The following is a 23,988-nucleotide window of genomic DNA, read 5'->3' as shown; positions in this document are numbered from 1 at the left end:
CCTTGGGTAGAAGTGTAGTGATTGAAACTATGGGGCCATGAGTCCCAAAGGTAGAGCCTGGAGAGCCAAGAACAGAACCATAAGTGTATGAGAAACAGAATTTATATTTGGGGAAATAGAGCTATTGTGAAGTCCTTTGTCCAGAATAGGAGCATAATCAAGTATTGTAAGGTGGGGAAGATTTCCAATATCTAAAGTCAAGATAATCACACAATTTCATAAGCAGGGCCCCTCCTTGTACCTCCGGCTACACTGAAAGGTCTCCTCCACCCTCAGTTATTCTCCAAGTGAATTCTAGGAGTGCAGTATGCTGAGAAGAGCACAAGGCACTGTGACCTCCTAGAGCTGTGAAGTCCATATTGTTTTAGATTTGTCTATGCCCGAAGCCAAGTGCCACTTCTGCTGGGAGATGAGCCTAATCGTAAACAATGGTACAGGAAATGGAGAATTTGAGATTCTTAGCGATAGGTGACTAGCAGCCCATGTGGAAATAGGCGCATGTGGACATGTGCGAAATGACTTTACCCGCCTCGTGTGCTCTAGTTGAAAGTCCATGTTCATTTTAAAAAGTAAATGCGTTTACTCATAAGTTGAATCACGTGAACCCTGATGTGGGTAGTACAGACTCATTTAATGGGCATCTGATGAGCGCCTGCTGCCCCACCAGTAGGGACAGGAAGATGTCCTACGTTCTAGGGCTAGACAGAGAACCAAGTAACATCTCTACCTTCCGTGAGGTTTACCTTCTTGTAGGTTCATGTATGTAGCTTCAGTCTATAGACTATCTGGGCAGGAGGGAATAATGATTGTACTTAGTATGTGTTTTACCCCAAAGTACAAGAATGGCAAAGGAGGGATAATGAAGAATATAAATGTCTTTGAGTAACAATAATAGTGTCAGGCATAAATTATTATAATCACATTTTGCCAAGAAAGGTAGGGGGAAGAAGGGGGATGAGGTGGGGTCTAGCCTACCTTTGCTTTGTTCCAGTGTCTAGAATTTATTCATACAAAGATAGTTCCTGAAGTATGAAAACAATTTTTGAGACTGTGCTGAGTAACTTACTTCATTTAAATATTAAATCCATATTCATTATAAAAACCCAACACAGCTGTTAGTATGAGTTTCATATTGTTTCCGTCTCAAGTAGTCTATCTTAATGCTGAGCCATGTATTGCAGCACAAAGTGGACGTTTCCTATATTGGATTGCTCGGTACATCTTGACTCCATGATAAACCAGCCAAGACCACTATTTACTCCAAAACGTAAATCAGATGTGAGAATAAAATGGAGAGACCCATGTAAGGGCAAAGGAAGGGCTTGTGTGATTGGTGGTTCCAGCTGATGCTGTCTGACATGCCTCTGGACCAGAGGGAATTTTCAAATGAAAACACTAAAGTAGAAACCATGTTCTTCCTTTCCACAGGGTGTTGTTGCTGGCGCTCGTTCCAAAGGAGAACACAAACAGAAAATCTTTTTAACCATCTCCTTTGGAGGCATCAAAATCTTTGATGAGAAGACGGGGGTAAGTGAAAGAGTCACAGGGCGATATGACATTGAGTCCATTGACAGATGAGCCACTTCAAGCCTTGTCTGTCTGGGCAGGAATATCAAACAAGCATACACACACATAAAGCCACTGACAAACCTGATCACCTATGATCGTCCATCAAAAGGCAAGCCTCTTGCGTGACGTGGCCACAGCATTAGTGCACCATGGTCCTTCTGCTATAATTGTGGTCTAAGTGTCAACTCTGTCCCGGTCATCTAACAGGAGATTGATGAGCTCCCGAGAGCGGTGGTCACGTGGCAGGTTGCGGTAAATTTGTGTATGCATTGGTATCCTCAGTGTCACACATGTGAGGGGTGCACAAGTTGGCTTTGGACTTGATCAAAACCTCAGACTCTCCAGTTTGACTTCCCACTGCTTGCAGTTGCTATTATTGAATGAATAAATAGAATTAATCTTAAATCTAAAAAGAAAAAAAAACAGGAAAGTAAGAAAAGATAGAAGGAAAACCTTCTTTCTCTAACCAGGAACAGTGAAGACTAGCAAGTTTATTGAACCCACCCAAGAAAGAGGGCTTTGTGTTATCATCCAACTCACAACTGCACCAGACTCCCAGGCTCATCCCCGGAACTCACACACCACTGTTAGTCTTGGTCATTGAGAGGGAGGAACAACAGATAAGCTTTCTGTGACCTCATGCCTGAGAAAGCCAGAATGTGGTTTTTTTTCTCCTTTTATTCATTCGGTGTTTCACAGCACAGGAAGCATCTCCATATGCATCACCTCCTTTGAACTTTGCAAAGATAACGCAGAAGGCAATTTATAAGCAATACTCCAACCAGCCATGTGATTTGACCTCGATCATGTTGTGTTATTATTGTCTCTTGCTTGTTCCGACTAGTAACGCAAGGCTGGAAAGATGATAATTTAGGCGTTAAAATGTGTTTGCTTAAAGAAAAATACTGTAGTGAAGTTACTTCTAAATAAAGACAAGTAGAAAGGATCTTGGTCATAAATGTAGTCACAGCCATCAGAGAATGGGAGTGGCCCAGTTAGCCAGTGCATAAACAAAATGTGGTTGTGTCTCGAGTGGAATGCTCGGGAGCCTACCCTTGTCAGGAGAGTCTGCAAGGGCCGCAGTCTGGGTGGGCCTTGAAGAAAACACGCTGAATGGAATAAGCTAGACACAAGATGAAAAAGGTGCTGAGTGATTCCACGTGAGTGAGGAATCTAGAATATTCAAAATCCTGGAGTCCTAGATGTACTGTTGACTGCCAAGCTTAGGGAGAATGAAGATGGGAAGTGTTTTGTAAGAGCATGGGGCTTGGTTTGAAAGTGATCTAGAGAGTGGGTAATAGTGATTTGGGGAGAAAAAAAATATGAATGAGAGGTAGAGAGATGGCTCAGCAGACATGAGTACATACTGCTCTTGCAGGGACCAGAGTTCAGGTCCCAGCACCCATGTTCTAAAGGGTGCCTATAACTTCAGCTCCCAGGGATCTGGCACCCTCTTCTGGCCTCCATAAGCACTGCACACACAAGACTATACGTGCATTGTGCGCACATGCACATAAATAAATACAAAACTTTTAAAAAGTATAAATATGCTTAATGGCACTGGACCATATACTTTAGAAGAGTTCATGTAAATTTTGTAATATATATTTTAACGCAATAAAAATAACTAGTAATAAAAGCATGCACTTATCCAGTGCCTTCTACATTTTATGTGCTTTATTCAGTTTCATTGTGATGAACATACAATAATTCTAACTGCTCTTTTCAGATACTGTAGTAAAGCAGAGGAGACAACCTGACTTTCTACAGAAGAGAGGCTTATTTAGCGACAGGTCTTGAAGCTTAAAGTCAGACCTCTGGCATTAGCTTGGCTGTGGGGAAGGCCCTGTAGTGTAGAGTGTCCTGGCAGTGTGAGTATGCATGAGAGCCAGAGATCACACCTGGAAACAGGGAGGCAAGAGGACACTGGCATCCCACAGCTCCTACTGAGGGCTTAGCCACAATTAAAGAAAGGATTACTTAGGAGTCTCTACCCCATAAAGATTCGCACCATTTGCCATCCTAAAGACTAACCCTTGATACCTGAACCTTGGAGAAGACAAGAGTTCAAACCATATCCAAACCCAAGCAGTACTTCCTCCAGTGCGTATCCTGTTCCAGGCATCCTCAACCTTTTGTAAGTTCCAGGTTATAGAAGCATCCTGACTATCCAAGAACTGGGTGACATCATTGTCCCTGTTTTACCACTGAAGATGTCAAGGACAGAACACTGAGCATGACCTTCAGAAATCGAGGGGTGGTAGGGACCAGTTAGAGCTCCTGTATTTTGGCAAACGTTTGCTTGGCTGGGGTGCCTGTCTGTCACCTTTTAGGCGTACTGGCTGTCCCAACTTTGCCTGCTTGCTTGTTTGTTTTTGTTTGTTTTTTGAATTAGTTAGTGAGATATGTCTTCTACGGTCGGGAGAGGCTCCAGAAAAAGCAAACAAAGAAAACTTGACTACATTAACAAGTCATAGAAAGGAAGCAGGGCACACCACACAGGGCCACATGGGGAAGACACGAGGGCAGCCGAAGACCAGAAGGTAGCAGTGGACAGGCCTCTTCGGCCTCAGACCATGGTCTTGACAGGAATTCTCTCAGGAAATTCAGTGCAAGGCAAGGCGACAGTTTGGAGCTGCCTATTATGAATCATTTCCTCTGGCTCTAAGCCTTGGTGGCTCTGGAGTGGTCAAAGCAAAGCCCATTTTCTTCAGTGGGCTAAGAACTGGAGAGAATGCTTGGCTCTGGATTGAAGTGTTCATCTAAACTGTTCTATTACCAGTGAAAGTTCAGGAGTCAATGTTGGGCTAAAACCTGATAGATCAAGAAAGCAATGGAGGAAGGATCAGCTGACCCTCTCCACACATTTTACACATTTTAGCTTGAAAACCCTGGGAATCTCTGTGAGCCCCACCCTGTTCCTTCCTGTGTTCTCTCCATCCTATATTGGCTCCTCCAAAATCTCTATGGCTAATTGCAACCAGCTTGTGGTTGACTCCGCCTCCTCGTTCAAGGTTAACGTTATTATCTGTCTTGGAGTGTCACAGTGTGATCAAATATCCCACAACACTGGGTTGGTCAGTTTGTCCCACAGTCAACAGCATAGTCCATGCTGGACTCTTTACTGTTTCTAAGAATTGCTAGCCCTGCTAAGGGCAGTGCTTCCCCAGCCAGAAGAGCTTTTGACTATCTCTAAACAGCATGATTTATGGAAAACTGAAAAGTATTTACAAGGTAGTGTTCAGGAGGCAGAGTATAGATTTAACCTCAGGTTACCCTGAATAGAAAATCAATACAATTAACCTCTATATTATTGGAAAAGATGGGACTGTCTGCTGACACCTTTGTGGAAGGGAGTTTAGGTGACGCCACAGGAGTCAGTAGAAAACAGACTGGAATTCAGCGGGACTAAGAGCCCAGCGTGAGCCTTCACTGCCTTCCTCAAACTGTGGCTTCAGAACTTGAGAGTTTTATGTTTTTCTCAGGAAGATTATACTTTTGGATATCTGTGCTCATCCTGGAATCTCACATTAAAAACAATTGAAAAGATATTGGCAAATCAGTGTCTATCCTGGTAGTCAGGACCAGGTACCAGGGCAGGGACTGGGGGACTGGGAACTATGCTGGCCAAGTCTTCTCAGCACACACTTGGCCTCTGAGATCCTGTAGCCCAGAAATGGAGAACTTCAGGTACGCACAAACTTCAAGAACATTTCTGTCCTTTGGCACTCTGGGGGAGCCAAATAATCAGGGGAAGCATCAGAGATACTTATGCAGTGGTTTAGATGCCCCAATGGTATGATGTCATCTCTAATTCCTTCCAATTTCCAGCTCTGTCTGCTACCATAACAACCAGCGTGTTCAAAGAGACAGAGGCAGAAGCAGGAGCTTGGAGTATCTGGTATTTTTTCCTTGGTTGGGGACCGTATTTTGTGCTTTGCTGCTACTCCTCCCCTATGTCATTCCGCTCCATCAAATAGACTCTACCCAGGTAGCTATCTAATACCTTAAATGTTTACCAAGGAAGAGGGGTGGTTTACAGTCTTAGCTTTTATATACCTCCTCTAGCACCAAACTGTGAAGCAGTATTTGTTTTTATTCTTTGTATAAGAAAACAGTAAAATAATTTTATGAGCCCCAAAACAATTGACTTGGTGGGGGGACAAAATGTCCTATCATTAGTAGAAAATCAGAAAAGGAGACAGAGCTGTATGTTTGCTCTCCAGCTTAGCCTGTGGAGTTCTGTGGGGTTACCACTGGGCTTCTGATACATCCGGCTTCTGTAGACTTCCCATATTAACACACCATAACGTAAGTCCTGGAAAATGGTAAGAGAATTGCAGTTTTATCATTGTTTGTTTGTTTATTATTATTATTATTATATTTACTGATTTATTTTTGTGTGTTTTGCCTGCATGTATGTCTGGGCACCACATACCCACAAAGGTCAGACAGCAGATCTCCTGAAATTGCAGTTACCGATGGTTGGAAACCACTGTGTGGGTGCTGGGACTCGAACCCAGGTCCTCTACGAGGACAATGTGTCTCCTTAATTGTAAACCCTTCTCGGCAGCCCAGGGTTGCATTTGTTTAAATCTGAAGTGCAAATGATGGAACTCCAAAAAGCTGTCCAACCGAAGCAGTCAACTTGTCCTGTGTGACCTTAAGAATGAAAATCGGGCTCCTGGCTGGAAGTTTCTAAAAGGCAATTTTAGTATATCGATAAAGAAGGAACCTTTCTTGACAGGCTGAACTGCTGCTCAATAGTGAAACAGAATGAGCGATTTTGCCATCACTGGGGGCAATAAGACTCCACCTGGTGATAGAATCTTGTGAAGGAGTCAGATAAGGCAAGAAATACAGAGCCAAGTCGTGTCTGTTAATTTTTGAGCTGAATTTTAAGGTTCTGCTTCCCCTAAAAGTAAGAACCATTGGCGTTTTCTACTCAAGACCTTTCCTGGGAGACCACGCAGCCTAGTCTGAACCTCTACCCTGGGCTGCAAGGGCCTGGCAGTGCAGTGCATGCTGGGATCTTCACGTTGAGGAAATGGAAAGCTAGACTTTGTCATTTCGAGTGACAAATCACAGTTGTTGGGTTATTTTTTTCCTCTGAGTATTTTTGCCCACGTTTGACTACACTTTTTTTAATCTGAGAAAAGAAACATTTTCTGAAAAACATGACAATAGCTAGAATTTTCAAAACCTAAATTTGTCAAAAAATGTTTTGATCCCAATTAAAAAGATCCTCTGCAGCAATTTACACCCTGTCTTGATTCTCAAAGAACTCCTGATCCCTTCCGTGAATAAACTTTGTATTGTTATTATCATGTCAGTGGGGATAAATTATTGTTGTAAGCTGTTCATATTCACGCACCTAAGACATAGCTAATCTATCAGAGGGATTGGTGAGTAGGCAGAGATGCCATCCATTGCCTTTCTGTTATTAGCCCTAGGAACCGGAGCTCATCTAGAGCTGGAAGGAGTTGATGAGCAATATGTCCATTATTCTCAGGACAGTCTGGGGGACACTCAGGAGGCTGCCCGTCTCCCTTCAGAGGAAGAAACTGAACTCCTAAGAATGTCCCTGACCAAGTGTGTAGACCCAGAGCAAACTTTCTGACCCCAAGCACTCCTCCATCCCTGAGACCATCTTTGACTCTTTCTCTCTGCTTCAGATTTTATTCTCCAGAATCATTATAACTTACGCCATAAAAACCATAAATAATATAAGATCCTAAAGATGAGTCTGTCTCTTAGGATGGAGCTTAGTAGTCCGCATCAGCGTGTCACCATGTTGGCACATCCTCGTTCCAATCACATACGGATTTTACTCTGAATGAATCGACAGTTATTCAAATGCTACCTTACATCTCATTCTGTGAAGTAGTTGATGTTATTGTTGCCATTTTGCAAGTGGGCCATTTTAGAGCCAATAGTCTCAGCGGCACAGCTAATAAGTAACAAAATCAGGATGCACTATCACGTAGCCTGGTGTAGAAACCCTAATACAACTAACAATAACATGCCTAATTTTATAGATGATTTCTTTTAATATATAAGAGATCAAAATCACGTGACCTCTGTCTGATTGTCACCATTTTCCTTCTGGTGTGTCCTGAATGGAGACGAAAGCCGCAGAGATAAAGCTGCGTTGTCTTCCCCACGGTATGTTGTGGGCAGACAGAAGGTTGACAGTTTGACTCTCAGGTGATTAGCCAGTAGCCTCTTGGAAGCCTGTCTGTGCCATGTGTGGCCCTGGTTCCTAGGGATTTAAAGATGAATAAGACATGGCCCTCGCCCCTAAGGCATTCAGAGCAGAGTGCAAAAGCAGTCTCACAAAATGAACTGACAGCTGTCAAGGCGCAGACATGAACAAAGTTGTCCGTGCTCACAGACTAAAGCCCAGCTTTGCCTAGAATATTCCCGACAGTCCTCGCGGGAAAGGACACACTGATTTGGCAGCGAGGGGGTTGGTTGAAAAGATGGCGTGGAGGTGGCAGGGAAGAAAGAATAGCATCTGTAAGTACACACCTTTCTCAAAGCAGAGGTGTGTGTGTTCATACTCTTATTTCCTGCAGGGTGCGTTTATTGGGTGCCTCTATACACACACAGATAAATAAGGCTCTATCTTCCTGTTTATCTCTGTTGTCTGTGTGGTTCATGGTGACTCTCACAAAGCGGGTTCAGGTAATATTTATTGCCACAGAAACAAAGTGACAGGGTGATTAAAAACCACAAATGCACACGGCATAAGTAGAGCATAGCAAGGGAGAGGTGCAGAGCGGCTGAGGAGTAAACCCTCATGATAGATGGGTAGCGGCGGTTTAAACGCAATGGCTGCGCTTGAGTTTCAGGGCTGACTGCGTAAGTTCCTCTGAGTAAACAAAGCATCACCTCAGTTGTGCTTCATAAAAATTAGGGCTGTTTCCAGTCAGTTCAGATGGAGCATTTTGAGCATGCTCAGGAAGAGCAGCAGAGGTCAAGGGTGAAGACTGGTCTCAAGGAGAGAGACTGTAAGGAAAGTGAAGGGCTGGGGAGTGGGACACCAAAACCCTCAAAGACAGCGCTATCACTTCCGCCAATAAGATTCTACCAAGACGGATTCTGATAGCTGCACTCTAAATGTGATGGTTTGGCTCATGGCGACCGAATCCAGTCTCGTGCGACCCTAACAGTCCTTGCGGTTTGCAGACTACCCCAAAGCTACCATCTACAGCCGAAGTAGATTTCACAGTCGGCTTGAACAACACGTAAACTATTTTCTTTCTTTTAGCCCTGAGTTTTTCCAACAGACTCGGCTTCTCTCCCTGTGCATGGCTCCTTTTCCAGTCACAGTTCTTGGGGAAAGGGGGGTAATGCAGAAGCTGAATTGTTAGGAACTAACTGCTAAACGTCCTTACAGTACTCAGGACAGATGTACACAACAGAAGATATTTTCCTGTGTGATACGGCTTTCACATGTCTTGCCAGACATTCATGTAGATGAGAAACCTGTCTGTAATGACTTGAATCTCAAACCTAGTTCAGTTTTACATATCAGCTAGGAATCTTTATGCCATATTCACAATAGGGAATGTTCCAGATCTGAAGTGGGACAAAAACGCGTACTTGGTTTTGTCGCGACCTCAGCAAGACTGTCCATGATTTCAGAAAGCCATCCGTTGCTCTTGTTCACCAGGGTTGCGTCACTCATCCCTGTGCCGCCCATTCTTCATGTCACTCGTCCCCACTCTAGCCATCCCTTAGACGGCTCTCGCTGGCATTGTGCCGTTGCTTGTCCAGCCCTTCTTTGTTAGTCAACTCTAAACAAAGGATTGTCAGTGTTATGGAGTTCTGTGTTCTCCTGAGCCCACGTTTATTGATAAGAGCAGAGTATATACATCATGACTATGTTATCATACTCTTCGATTATAGTTGTAACTGGTACTTATACATAGAAATTCACATTATTTTATGGGCCGGGAACAGAGCTCAATGCTAGAGTGCTTGCCTAGCATGTGGGAAGCCCTAGATTCAACTATTGACACCACAAGAAAAGAACTTCATATTATTTTAAAATCAGAAAATATGTATTATGTTTTCTTTATGTTATAGTTATGATATTAAAATATATGTTATTTTTAAGAAAGAGAATTCGGGGGCTAAGTAAAGTTGATTAAAGCATATCTTGACCATTTTAACTCATATATTCATTTGTTCTTTCATTCCACAACTGTGGAAATGAACCAGCCCACAAACGAAATCTAGAGGCTAGACACTCAGATATACGAATAACTGAAAACCTGAAGAATTGTGAAGATAAAGGGAGAAAGTGATACAATTAACATCAAAGGTCGGAACAAATGGGCTTTTTCATTTGATAAAAGAGACATAGAAAGATCTGAAGAGATGTAGCTGAGACTTAAAGGAATTAAAGCCATCCTGGAATTAAAGTGAGAGAAACCCAGACACACAGTCTTCACTCCAGTCTTTGAAGTGGGGAGGCCGTAGGGGGGATAAACATGGGGAGAGGCAGGCCTGAGTTCACAGTCCTCACCAGTAAAGTGCGGTCAGCATCTGCCTAACTCCAGCAACGTGATGCCATGGAGGGACGTGAGCCCTAGATCCACAGTACCTTGGTTCTCTACCGGAGTCGCTGTGTGGATAGCAAGCAATGTTACAAGATTAGCATTTTGAGTTGTACAAATCAAATATATTTTGTTTGTACAACATGATGTTTTGAAAAGACTTGTATCCTGTAACATGCTAAGAACAAAGACCCACTGTCTGAAGTTTTCAAGCCTACAGACATTGATTATGCCTTATTGAAGGAGCAAGAAAACACATTCTCTACCCTCTACTGTCAGTCAGTATTTGAGCCTGAAGAAAACAATGGCCTGACAATAGCCAACTGGCAGAAAGACAAGCAAAGTAGTTATGTACACGTGAGCCTCTAGGAAGGTGAAGGCCCAATCAGCCACTGAGACGGAGAAGCTCCCCTTCTCATTAGACGAGTGAAGCTGGAGGCAATTGGAAAGGCCAAGCAAGCAATTGCTGGAGGGGATGAATGAATCCAAAGTTCAGGCAGAAGCAGGGGACAAAGTTTGACTGAGCTCTGGTTATTGGAGTTTGCCTTACGGCCTCTTCTCTGTGGCATGAGCCTAATATTCCTTGGTTGATACGAAACAGAAGGAACACAGGCCTGCATGGCTCCTTCTTGAAAGATTCCGTTCTTGAATAGGAAGGAAAAGCTGGCATCTCCCCATCCCCAGGTACCTTCTGTTGAAACTAATGATCACACCAAGGGACCAGGGTTAAGCGTGAAATCCTGAACATCATCATTGTCACCCTGATGTACACTTCCTCTTAAGATCTTATTCTGCATGGTTAGGTGGAATTTGCGTCCCTATGAGCAGCATCTCCATAACTGTTTTTTTTTTTAATTTTTAAAAGGTAGTCTTGACCATTTCATATACTTAGATAGGGAACTTACTTCTTTCCACTCCTTCCCCATCTCATTCCCCCTCCCTCTTCCAATGAAACCCTCCCTGTTCAGGAAGGCCCCATCCTACTCTTATGTCTTGGTTTTTTTGCGTGACCTGATGAGTGTAATTAGTGTTGCTTGTGTGAGCATGGGTGGGAAATTACTTAATGAATCATGAGCCACTCCACCTCTGAACAAAATGACGTGATCCCCACAGCAACCGTTAAGAGGTAGGGCTCTTGCACTGATGATGAAGTACTGGCTGATTCAGCCCTGCTTAGGTCATGGCAGTCGCTAGGAGTTCTTGAGTGCAACAGCCATGTCATGATTAGAAGACGTGTGTGTGCATGTGTGTGCATGCGTGCATGTGTGTGCATGCATGTGCACATGGGCTTGTGTGTCCCACCTCCTCCTCTGTATCTTACATTGTTTCCAAAGCCTCCTCATCCACCCTACTCCCTGTATCGTGAAGGCAATCATGATTTTGTTTAACTCACTTTGTCTTTGGAAACCACCATGAGATTCTCTTTGGTAGCTTTGCCCTTTTCAGGCTCCACAATTGTTAGAGTACTTGCCTAGCATTCATGAAGTCCCGAATTCAGTTCTCAGCACTCATCCTCAAAGAGGGTGGAGGAAGGAGAGCCAGAAGTTGAAGGTCCATCTTAGATGCATAGTTTGAGGCCAGCACCTGGTGCACAGCAACCTGTGTCAAAAGCAATCAAACGGATATATAATTGTCCAGGCTGAATATTAGATGCCAGGACAGCACTTAAGAAAGAATCTGGTCTTGCACTGCAGTGAATATAGAAAGCCTGGTTCGTACAGTTCAGAATTGACCAGCCTCAGGTGTCAGGGACAGAAGAGCCTTTCAGCGCTTAAATTGAGCCTTATTCCTCATTTACAGAGGAAGAAGCCTAGCACACAGCAGAAGTGACACCTGAGGCCTCCTCACGAATTATTTGTAGAAGTGTCTGAGAGAACATCTCCACATCAACCTCCTCAAAATCAGCCCCTTCATTCTCCATATCCAGGGCTTCCACAGGCCCCAGAGCTGCCCCGGATGTGTCGAATGTCATGGAAACCAGGTGTCTAAGAAGAAAAACCGGTCTCTTTAGCTCTTCCATGTCTTATTTGAGAATTGTTTTGTAAATATTTTTTTTTTAGATTATAATGTAATTTTATCATTTCCCCCTTCCCTTTCTTCTCTTCAAACCTCCCCATGTGGACCCTTCCTTGCTTTCAAATACATGGCCCCCCTTTTTTAAATTGTTGATACATATATATATGTATAGATATATTTGAAAGATAATTCAGATATGTTGTTACATATATCTCTGAAAGGTAATTCAGAGAAGCAATAATTGGGTATAGTTCCAGTACTTAGAAGACTATGAATCTTTCAATTGGATTGTCTGACTCAAAAAATAAATCTTTTTTTTCCCCAGTGGATCACTCATCAGTCTTGCTCTTTAAAGAGAAAAGGATATAATACTTAATTCAATCCTATAATACAACTAAATTATTCCCATTAGACAGATAAGAAAACTGAGGTTGGAGTGATTGAGCAGTTTCCATAAAAGCAAATATCCAGCAACTGTATAAGTGAGCTCTAGATCCATGTTCTTCCCTCCTTGGAGGTGCTGTATCTCCCCTGTTCTACTGCTCAGGACCTCTAACAAGCAGGTGGGTGTTCATTGGCTCATGAGGGGAGAAGCCATACTGCCCTTGGACTCATAATAATGCAGATAGACCCTGGGACTGAAGGTTTATGGGGTACAAATAATCTCAGAGGCTCAGGTTAAAATTACAGTGTAGCCATGGAAGGGGTCATCTATCTCAGACGGAAAAAAAATCAAAAGTGTCTAGCCCATAGGCCCTCATCTGCTGACTGTTCTGGCTGATTTTTATGTTAAAGATTGTTCAGATTTTGTCATCCTCCTCCAAAGATGGGCCAGGAAGACCTTTAGGAATAGCAGGGTAAGAACCAGGTAGAGGTCTCTCTGTCTTCCCTTCCAGTTACTTTGACCATTGGTCTTTTGGCATGACAGGCAAAGGGAGTGTTATTTATTCCTGTCTTTTATTGAGCCCACCTGGCCAGACACAGTTCCCTACAGTTTTCACAGACTCTGACAATATGTATCATAGTAACATTCATTGAATGTTATTATCCTCCATTTTACAGGAGAGTTGACAGTGACTTCAAGGCTAAAGATGAGGTCACTTGACCACTGTTACCTTTGTATCAATTTATTCATGAAAAGGTATTTGTTGAATACCTACTGTGTTCTCTGAGATGCTGGCAGGGATTTGGATACATTTGGTGAACCAAAGGAGGCTTCCTCCCCTGTGGGGCTTACATCCTAACGTAAGGATACTGGCAGGATTCAGTAGACATCAACAAATATGCCGTCTCCTAGAAACAGTCGTAGTAAGGAAAGTCAGACATCCTCCCACCTCTGCATCTCTCTTGTCCTTCCTTGATGTGTGTTTTCTATAAAGCACCAATCTCAGTAAGTTATAGGAGCGTCCTGTAGCTTTGAGGGTCACCTGTAATGGAGAAAGACATTTCTGAGGTTCTCCTCTGAATTCTGGCAGGCATTCACCTGATAAACCAGAGCTGTCCAGTTGCGCTTCTTCTGTTTTAATGACTGGCTGATTGTGTTATTTGAGGCTTACTGCTTATTTTCCTGTCTCCCTCCATTTATTTTGAATTTTAATTTGAAACTTATTTTTCTGTGACCACGTCTTGGTGTTTAACAGGTGCTTGCATGTTCCGGAACGCTTTCCCTGCAAGGGCTGTGTGCACTCAAAGGGCGATGCTGTGATTAGACCCAGTACTGACAGGACCACTGTTTCTGCCGAGCACTGTGCAGGAGTGGGTTCACTGACCAAAGGGTTCCTGGTGCTGGTTGCAGCAAAAGAATGTATCCTCACAGCAGCAAGACTGGAGTCATGGTAGGGGAACAAAAAGAGACCCACCTCCTGGAAGGGAGTTCTCTCTGTGGAGATTGCAGGGAGGAGCCTACAGCCAGGTGAACAAGGGCGGTCTCGTGACCTGGTGACCACTGGAGCCTGTGGCCTTGGGCGATTGATATTGTGGGGACATATCTGGATTTGCTACTAGGAGACATGAGTTTTAACTGTCGCTCCACTGCGAGGGCATCGGTTATCACGATGCAACCAGCAGAGTGTTAATTGAGGTGCTGATAATGATGGTCACACTTCCCGTTTCCTAGCTCCTCCTGTAAACGCTTTACACTCATTTCAAACTTTGAATCCTGGAACCCGTTCGCGGCTTCGTGCTCTCCTTTGAAGTATGCGAGAAGTAATTAACTACCCAATCTTCAAAATGATCTTGCAAAATACATGTATCACCTCCCTTTGAGTAGAAGATGACAGAAAGGTTCAGACGGAGGCCGAGCCTTGCCAAGGTGTCTCAGCTAGGATAACGACGTGGCGCCCCACCCACCACGTTGTTTCCATACGGCTTCAGTTTGCTCACTGTAACAAGAAAACCAAGGTGAGAAAATGGCAAGCGTCGATGCTTAGACACCTCTGGAACAGAACTTGTTCCCTCATTGCCTGGTGTACTTTTTCAACACTTGTGCTGTTGTATCCGTGATTACTTCCAGGATTTACAGTGAGGTTAGTTTAAGTATTTCTTTTAGACTTTTCTCTACTTTTCTACAGAATAGGAACAACCATGCTAATATACAAAACATAATTCCATGCCCTATTATTCTCAATATGAACTGTAGGAAGAGTTTCAACAAAGCAAACCAAAGTGCTAGACTCTTATTGACCTGGAATCTGATGATTCGGGCATTGTGTCTCTGGCCTCTTGGCATTGCCTTGGCATCCAGGAGGTGTTTTTGGAATTGTCCTAAATTTCTTGTTGTATAAGCCATGTTTCGCTTCCCTGTCATGTCATAGACATTAGATCTCTGAATGGACTTCTCACTGATTGTCTGTCGGGTCAAAAAAATGCAGTATCATGGATGAGACTCACTTTCTTCTGGCTGTGCCTGACCTTTGCAGGGATCTTTATAAACACGAATATTTTTAAAACCTGCATGCGACACATTCCATGTCGGGAATTCATGATCTTGCTGCCGTCTTTTTTTTTTTTTTTTTTTTTTGTCAATACCTTTCGGCTTGCAGTTCCCTTTCCTTCTCCTCTCCCACACATGGACATAGATGTGCCTTTTTCTAAGAATCTCCTAAGAAGTCATTGGCTGTTTAGCGCTTATAAGTTGTAACATATAATTTGCTATGAAAGAAGTATAGAAAATTATATAAAGTAACAAGAAAGAAAAGACTGAGGAAGAAACTCACATTTGCTGAGCTCCTCTGTGTTGAGGGCTGTCTTAATAGTGCAGTACAAAGTCCTACAGGATAGGAGCTCTGACTGAAGAAACCCTCCAGCATGTGAGTCTTGCCTCCGCTACTTGTCCTGCCCTTCCTGGCCATGGAGAGATGTCCTTCAGGGCTGTTAAGTCTCAGTTCCAGATTTTTGATGTCTGGCACCCTGGGTCCTGGAGCATGTGAAAGCATGGTTTGATCAAGGGGTGAGAGGGTTAAGTCTGCTCTGTGGAGCTGTAGAGGAGGCGAGAGATGTCCAGGAGCAATACAGCATGCGTGCCGTGGTCACGTGTGGAGCAAACTGCATATAGACAAGTTCTGTCCTCACAACCACACTGTGACTACAGCAACAACAGAAGCCTAATGCTTCCTAGATCAGTCTCGAGCCTGGGGGTTCACAGTCTGTCCTCTGAACCCCTGATCAGATGCAGTGTGCAGCCATGTCAGCTGTAGGCAGCGACTGTACCGTGGCTTCAGCGAAATCTCCCTGGAGGAGTGACCCCAGCACCCTGCCTCCTCTCCAGCTTCCTTTGTTGCAGCGCTCAGAGATTTGCCTTCTAGAATACATTTGACTTCTTAAACTATTTAGAAAATCGAGAGCTTTTTAAATTGGAAAAAAGTTACCAGGGAGGCACGGCCTCGCTATTTAAATAGCAAATGTTAGCACCTCAAGAGACCGAGGTTTGCATTTTTCATGATGTCTAAGAGATGTGCAGACTATCTGGAAATTGTGTGTTTAAAATTTGGGGGGGTGGGGGGAGATGGTGCTGGCCATTGTTTAAACTCAAGACAGCCCTAACCTCGCTTTTTGAGAAGAAGGTAGTTCGTCTTCTACACAATGACTCTGATGAGAGTGTCTGAGACCCTGGTACAAAGATGCATCATCACCTTGTGACTCAGGCTCTGGGCTGTGATGTATTTACCCCTGTGAATAGACACGCATACTCTTTCATGTTTATTTCTGTGCTGTCAAAGTCTACGCCCGTGGTCCCCCCCTTAACCATATCCTACAGTACAGCCCCCCACATACTTAAAACCTTCTTCATGTACTGCTGTCATTAACCAAAACAAAACTCTAAGGTTCGCACATCTCTTTGCAGCTTTCAAACTACATTCACATAGTTTCTCACAGCTGATGCTCACATTGGCCTTACAAGGTGTACATCACATACATGTACCTGTTTTATTCATGATGGAGCGGAAGCTCAGAGATGAATTGCTGGTCCAGAGACACACGATTGTAATCGATGGAGCATTGTTCTTGTTTACATCCGATGTCTTCTCGTCTCTGACAGGAAGATATACTTACTGTAGAAAAGTTACGAAGTGTAAGAATGGCATAAGCAAGGAGATGAAAATTGTCTGAAATCCCCCCACCTAGACAGAAATGCAGTTAATAGTTTACATGAATATAATCTTAAGGTGCGATTATAATTAATTATGCATGCTGCTTTATGATGTACATTGTTACTTATCTGCAAGTTTCCATATTGAATATTTCTCATTTCTATAGTTTTTTTTTTTCAGCCATGGGAACATCGTAGCATATGAGACACTCATAATTATTGTAATTTAAAACACAACATATTGTCATCCCATGCAGGTTGTATCTATATCTTTGAACACATCCTTCTATATATCTGATTACTTCTCTCAATTAAAATCCGGAATTACTGGTTTGGCATGTGTGTGTTTTTCAAGATTTTAGATCTTATTTCTTTGGTCAATTTTTAGTCTGAAAAGTTGTTCTCCCAGATGTCTGTTTCACTATGCTTTTCTCCACCTGGAATATAAAACAACTTTTTAAACATTTTGTTTTGTATTTTTTAAAGATTTATTTATTTATTATGTACACAGTGTTCAGCCTCTATGTATGCTTGCAGGCCAGAAGAGGGCGCCAGATCTCATTACAGATGGTTGTGAGCCACCATGTGGTTGCTGGGAATTGAACTCAGGACCTCTGGAAGAGCAGTCAGTGCTCTTAACCTCTGAATCATCTCTCCAGTTTTGTATTTTTGAGATAGGGTTTCTCTGTGTAGCCCTTGCCATCCTGGAACTCACTTTGTAGACCAGGTTGGCCTTGAATTCAAGTAGATCTTCTTGCCTCTGCCATCTCACCTAAGAGCTGGGACAACACCTCACAACCTTTAACCCTTTTGATAATATAGTTTACTTTAAATATCTGTGACTTAACTTCAGTACATGATTATAAATATTATAGCTCAATAACACACTTCTTCATGTAGAATTAGTTTTTACTTACATATTTTTCTTTTACATAATTCTGTGTGATCTTGAGGGAATCATTTCATCTCTGTGAGTCTGTTTCTCCATCAGGAGCTGCAGAGAGACCACGAGTTCTTTGGATACAGTAATACAGAAAGGGGGTTCATGGAGCACTTCTCCATGGGTAATGAAATACTCTCTGGCAATGGGTCTTCTTTTTACTGTGATGGAAGCAGAAAGGTGGTACAATACAAACAGATGAATGAACTTCCCTCCGGAGTCCTTCATTCTACATGTATATAAAATTTCTGTGAATCAGCTTCAAGGAGCACAGGGCATAGCCTGGATTGGAACAGACTCACGGGCAGCGGTATATCAGCACTGTCCCCACAGTCCTTCCACTTGCTTTTATTGTCTGCCCAGTGCATCTCAGTGGCTGTCACACGGATGAAGGCATCCAAAGACTTGGGTGAATTTAAAACTTCATGAGACCATTTCTCTAACTTCTGCACAGATCTGCCTTAGTGTCTTTTTGTGAACTCATATGGAAGGACGTCATTGGGAACATTGGAGTTCAGTATTACACCAGACATGTCTCTCACTTTGAGTCCCACAAGCACGTTGGAGATGTTGTTTGCTTTATTGTCTTGCATCTGTCTTTAAAGATGGGATTTTTCTATCAGACCTTTAGTGGGTTCCTGCTGTGCATCAGGCACTGGGAGGGGAAGATGAATTCCACGCCCCCTCCACAGCAGCACAGATGGGCCAGTCGTCCGTCAACAGCTGATTATCCCATGGTACAGTTAGCCACATCATGGGGTAGCAACACCACCTCAGGCACGCGTGTGGGTGTTGCTCTCCTGGTGGCCTAACAGGCAAAGCAGAGAGAGGGTTTCTAGTGAAATAAGCCAGTAGGTGATATTTCATCAATCTGTGCGAGCAATGCTCGTGTGTTGGAGAACACAATGTAAGGACGATATGCAGAGAACAGACTCACAACACCATAAGTACCACCCTCGGCTCTCTTCCCTTACCTAGAAGAGTCTCCCCCTACCCAGTCTCCTTGTCCCTTCCTTTATCTGACTGATATCAAATAATTAGCAGTAAGTCTTTCAGCTCAAGCTCTATTTCCTCAAGAATTCTTCCATGCCCACTCACCTAGGATAGCTATATTCCTTCTATGCTCTTGCATGCACAGCTGCGACATCTGTAGGACTTACTGTGTCATACAAAGAATGGATATAACCTAAGTACCCACCAGTGGATGAATAGGCAAAATATGCCTATTGTGTCTGTTTATGTACATACACACAGGTACACAGAATTGAATACAGCTTTAGAACGGGAAATGTGGCGCATCCTTCAATGCGATGAACCCTGAAAACGTTTTGCTAGCTACATAAGGCAGTCAGTAAAAGACAAAGACATTGTCTGATTCATCGTATGTGAGTCCCAGCACTGTCAAATTCATAGAGGAGGTAGAAGGTACAGTAAATGGTAAAAGGTAGGCATGGAGGCAGAGTGACAGGCTAGTGTCCAGTGGGCATGTGGTTCCACTTTGGGAAGCTGGCAATGTTCTCTGTGGGGGTGGGGCTGATGTTTGCACACAGTGTAAATGTATCTGAGGCCACTGAACTAAGTATCTGAAATAGCAGAAATTGCATTCCGTGTTGCACAGACATGTGACAGCTGGATACTGCATGGCCGTGTCTCTTTCTGCAATGTCAGTTCTCTGCACATCAAGGATGCTGGTTTCCAACGGTGTCTGTGCGGTGTTGTGCTATGGACCTTACAGGAAGAAGGTCCTTCCTTCGGGAAAACTGTTGGTGATGCGCGTGAATGCAAAAGTTGCCCCCCTTGTCACCTTTGCCGTGTCGGTGACGTAGCCTTATTTACAGGTAAAGAAATTCAAGCTTAGAGACGACCTTGCAGAACTCACCTGGGTGATACCTGTTCAAGTCGGGATTGGAAGCCAGGCGGTGTCAGCTCCAATCCGAAAACAACATTCTCATTGCACCGGCCTTTATTCGCCGTCGCTTTCTACACACAGTTAGCGGGCGCCAGCAGCGACAGAGGCACACGGGTGCACGGGAGAGGCCACATCTTACACGGAGGATGAGTTTAGCAGCCTGCTGAGAGTGGAAAGGGAGAGGTGACAGAAGCCGGCCAGGAAGCTTCATGAGACAGGCACCTCCCATGTGCCCTTGATTCCTTCCACTTTCTTCCCATGTAGCCAAACAAAATGGAATGAGGAGATTAATTGAGCCCTCATCTGTTCCCCAAGGGCTGTGTGGAGTTCCCCCATCTCTTAGGTAATTTAACCTAGAGGGGGTTTTGCTGTAGGCAACAGCCCACATGGCTGAGGATTGACGCAATGATTTAATAGGCCTCTTCCTGTGCTAATCGCTGGTCTTCCTTGTGGGAGCCCCCTTCCCTCGCTGCATTAAAGACTCCATTAATTTGTTTGTGTATAAATTCAAGCTGCTTGGGTTCTGTTGCACTTCGGAGTGGAGAGAGGTCCTCACTCAAGAATCTTCGGCTTGTACCGCTCATCAGGACTGGCTGATAAGAAAGATGTATTATACATTTTATTACCTTGTCTACAGAGCACCTGTGACGGCTCTAAAGTACATTCGTGTACAGTATGAATAACTGTCAGGGTAATTGATAAAGCTGCCTATAATAAGGATAGCTAGAATGGCCTTCCTAGAAACTGAGGGCTCTAAGTGCTTGGGGCAGGGAGGGGTACCAAATAAATCCCGTTCTTCAGAAATCACTGGCCCTTAAAATAAAAAACTGATCAGGGTCTGTAGACCTGCCTTTCACTTCTAAGTGTAATTATTTTATGTTGCAATGCATGCTATTAGACACATTCAAATCAAGTCAAATAAAAGAATAGCATAAATCTCACATTATATGAATAAAGCACATTTCAGGGCTGGAAGGGGTTTGAAACAGAGAGAGGCGACCCCTACATCCAAATAGTTGAGGAAGATGAAGATGCTTGGAGAGATGTAGGCCCTGTGAAGACAGGCAGCAGGCCAGCAGCCTGTTGGTCTCAGTTTACATATCCAAAGCAATGTCCGCTCTCTAGTGAATTCTAGGGGAACTGCGGCTAGCTGTATGGTGTCCTTAATTACAACAGAAACTAACACACTTTCTGAGCACCCCCATGTTTCCCGGTGTTTTGTTCTCTAAAGAGCCTTAGGGAGCAGGTCCACGTACACCATCAGGTGATCCCTGGAAATGATGATAACATAAAACCCCAAGACTAGCTGGGCAGTAGTGGGGCACGGCTTTAATCCCAACAGGCAGAGGCAGGCTCATCTCTGTGAGTTCAAGGCTATCCTGTTCTACAGAGTGAGTTCCAGGACAGCCAGGGATATACAGAGAGAAATCCTATCTTGAAAATCAAAAAGCAAACAAACAAAAATAAGGCTATTGAGAAAAGTAAACAGGTCAAACATGCCTGGACCATTCCTGGTGCACAGTTGGGTATTTAAAAGTATTTAAAAGACTCTGACAATAGCGAGGTGTCTTGGAAATGCTGAGGCTTGGGGAGTAGGGAAAATGGAGAAGTGGGAAGAGAAGCAACTCATACGACATTGTTTGAAAATCACTATAGTCAGTGCTAACTATTTGTAAGCTAATATAAAAATACAAATCAAAACCAAAAAAAAGTCCCTCGCCTGGAGAGAAGGCTTAGCAGTTAAGAGTTCTTGTGCTCTCACAAATGACTGGCGTTTGGGTTTGGCTACGCACACCCACATCCAGCAGTTCAGAACTGCCTGTGTAACTCCAGCTCCAAGGAATCTGATACCCTCTTCTTGCCTTCAAGGCCCCCTCCGTATCACACACACACAGAAACATATCAATACATGATAGTGTTTTCAAACCCCGCTGTCTGGGCCTTGGGGTGTAGTTCAGTGGTGATCCCTTCTCATCCCTACAAAGTAAATAAATATGAAAGAAGTCAAAATATTTTAAAAAGCTGTCATTTTTGTGAGTGTTTTATAAGTAGGGCAGGATAGGTGGAGGATAGCAATGTCTTAGAAATACGTTCAGTGTGGCGGTGCAAGCAAAACTGAGCTCAAGAGACCAGTACCCACCGCCAATAAAGGGTGAGTAGAGGAATATGCTACAGATGTTAGGAAGGTAGTCACCATGTTTCCTATGGGAATGGCCAGGGGAGGGCCCCCTTCTTTGTCCTTGTCAATGCAGATGCAACTGTGTAAATGTGGCATTAAAAAAAACACTTAAAAAAGAAGATAAGAAAAGCACCTACTTTTCACTGCAAAATGTCTAGCTTTCTCAACCAAAAGATTCTTCTCATCTATTTTGTTTCCTAATTGGAGAGAGAATGGGGCAGAAACAGATGCCAAAGCCAAGAGTCACTGGGCTCTTTTCTGTAGGTACAAATTAGATCTGTGTGGTTGCTTCTACCCCTCATTTGGCTGTCTGTAGACTGGTGTTTGTGCGGTGCTAGAATGAAGTAACTCAGACTTCTATTCAAGATAAATGCTAGTTCTGTTTTGTGCAGAAAGATGTAAGTCTGAATGTAGAAAGGATTCTCTCCATGACGCCCCGGTTAATTCATAGCAGTGTGAGAGCCGTAAAAAGCCACCTAATTACTTCTTCCTCCCCACTGTATATTTCAAGGATGGCAGGTATCCCAATAGGTTCAAGAGAGATCTGATATTAAAGCCATTGGACTATAATCTTCTCCTTTCCCTGCCATCTTGTAGCCATTAACTTTGTGCACAGTAGAGAACATTTGTCCTTACAACCGCCGCTTTGTCCTTGGGTTGCTTCTATGCATCTATGAACTGGGGAGACACTAAATGTTCTTCTTTGCTCTGCTGACTTCCATCTGGTCACTTGTTAAATGGGAGCAGTCAGTCATGCAAGCTGGTTACAGTTTGGAGAATACTGTAATGCCTTCTGAAGAAGTTGGCTGTTCCTGTTTGCAGTGTGATTAAGCAACCCTGTGAGTGTCCCAGCCTACCTTGGAAGGGAATCTGGGAAAATACCCATATTCCAGACTGGGAATCTGCTGAGCTTGGCAAACACCAGCCACACTTGTCATGGGTGTGTTTGCCGTTCATTGTATCTCAATGTGGGCAGGAACTTGGGCTTGAGATATGGAGGAGCAAGAGCGAATGCAGTCACTTGCCTCCTGTTCTCATGAGGTCCCATCACTAACTTGGTACCCGGGGCCCTTTGAAGAAAGTGTCCAGTGCAACCCAGCTTAAGATGGTTTCTAGTTGCCTAGTTCTTTGAGAAGCACCCCAGGCCCTCACCCACAAAGAAAGACCAGATTTGCCACAAGCCAGAGGCTTCTAACAGTCATGCACCCAGCTCAGAGAAGCCCTGGAACTCTCATGGTTCCTCCTTCGCCTTCTCCCACTGAATATGCTCCTTTCTTTTCTGGATGCATAGGAAACCTCGGGACATTCTTGAACAGTACCATCTTGTATAGTAGCTACCAGCCACATGCAGTTATTTCATAGTTAGATCTAAATGACTTAGAATGAAATAAAAATCTGAAAAGTCAGTCTTGCCAGGAATGTTTTGAGCACCGTGCAGTGTCGGTAACTATCACATTAGAGTAGATACAGAACTTTTCCCTTGAAATACTAAGTTCTGTTGTCTCAGGCTGCTGTAAGTGTGCCTTAATCTTTGCACTGTATGGGGAAATATGCCTATTATATCCAAGTTCCTAGCCTGTGCTAAGCATGTAGAAATACTTCATGATCCCTGAAACAGCTTTGAAATTAGGTGTGATTTACTACCCGAGAAACTCAAGGCTCGGTGGTATTAAGCAACTGATCCAAAGAGGCATGGCTGGGACGCAGGAGTGCTGGGTCCGTCCATGCTGAGGCTAACTCTGTGTTGACCATAGGTATCTTTGCATTTCGGAGCGTCATCAGCTCATTGTTTCTGATTGACATCTGTTGTGAGTCTATGAAATATGTGTGGGGCCACAGAATTGGACTGGGTACTAGAGTGTGGGAGGATACTGATAGCCATCCATTTCGCACACTTTGCTTTAAGTTTGTGCTTCACACTGGGTTGGATTTGCCCTTTTGAATTCTCCTAAGCATCACATAGGATAAATACCATTATTATGTCTTCTATGCATGTTTTTTTTTTCAAAAAAAAAAGAAAGAAAAATCGCAGATAAAGGCAATCAACAGAGTGCTTAGCAAGTGGCAGTGTGGTGTGGAAATTCAGAGGCTGAACTGAGAAGTCGGAGTCAGGACACTTGGTCTTCTTACCCCAACCAACTACAGTCTGGTGTTAGCCCCAGTCTCCAAAGCTGTGTTCTCAGCTTCTCCACATAGAGGACCCACATAAACCCTCTCCTT

At 43.6% G+C, this 23,988-nt stretch overlaps 1 protein-coding gene across 3 annotated transcripts in view; it reads left to right on the top strand.

The window, feature by feature from the left end:
* Positions 1 to 23,988, top strand: part of Dab1 (DAB adaptor protein 1) — a 243,998-nt gene that overhangs the window by 128,963 nt on the left and 91,047 nt on the right. For all 3 annotated transcript variants that reach the window (XM_038334853.1, XM_038334852.1, XM_038334851.1), the window contains exon 3: positions 1,429 to 1,527. In XM_038334853.1, coding sequence (XP_038190781.1) covers positions 1,429 to 1,527 — 99 coding nt within the window. The remainder of the gene's footprint in view (positions 1 to 1,428; positions 1,528 to 23,988) is intronic.

The sequence above is a fragment of the Arvicola amphibius genome, chromosome 6 (assembly GCF_903992535.2).
Source record: "Arvicola amphibius chromosome 6, mArvAmp1.2, whole genome shotgun sequence".
In the NCBI taxonomy this organism is placed as follows: Eukaryota; Metazoa; Chordata; class Mammalia; order Rodentia; family Cricetidae; genus Arvicola; species Arvicola amphibius.
Note: the sequence above shows the minus strand (reverse complement) of the source record. Positions and strands in the feature narration are given on the sequence as shown.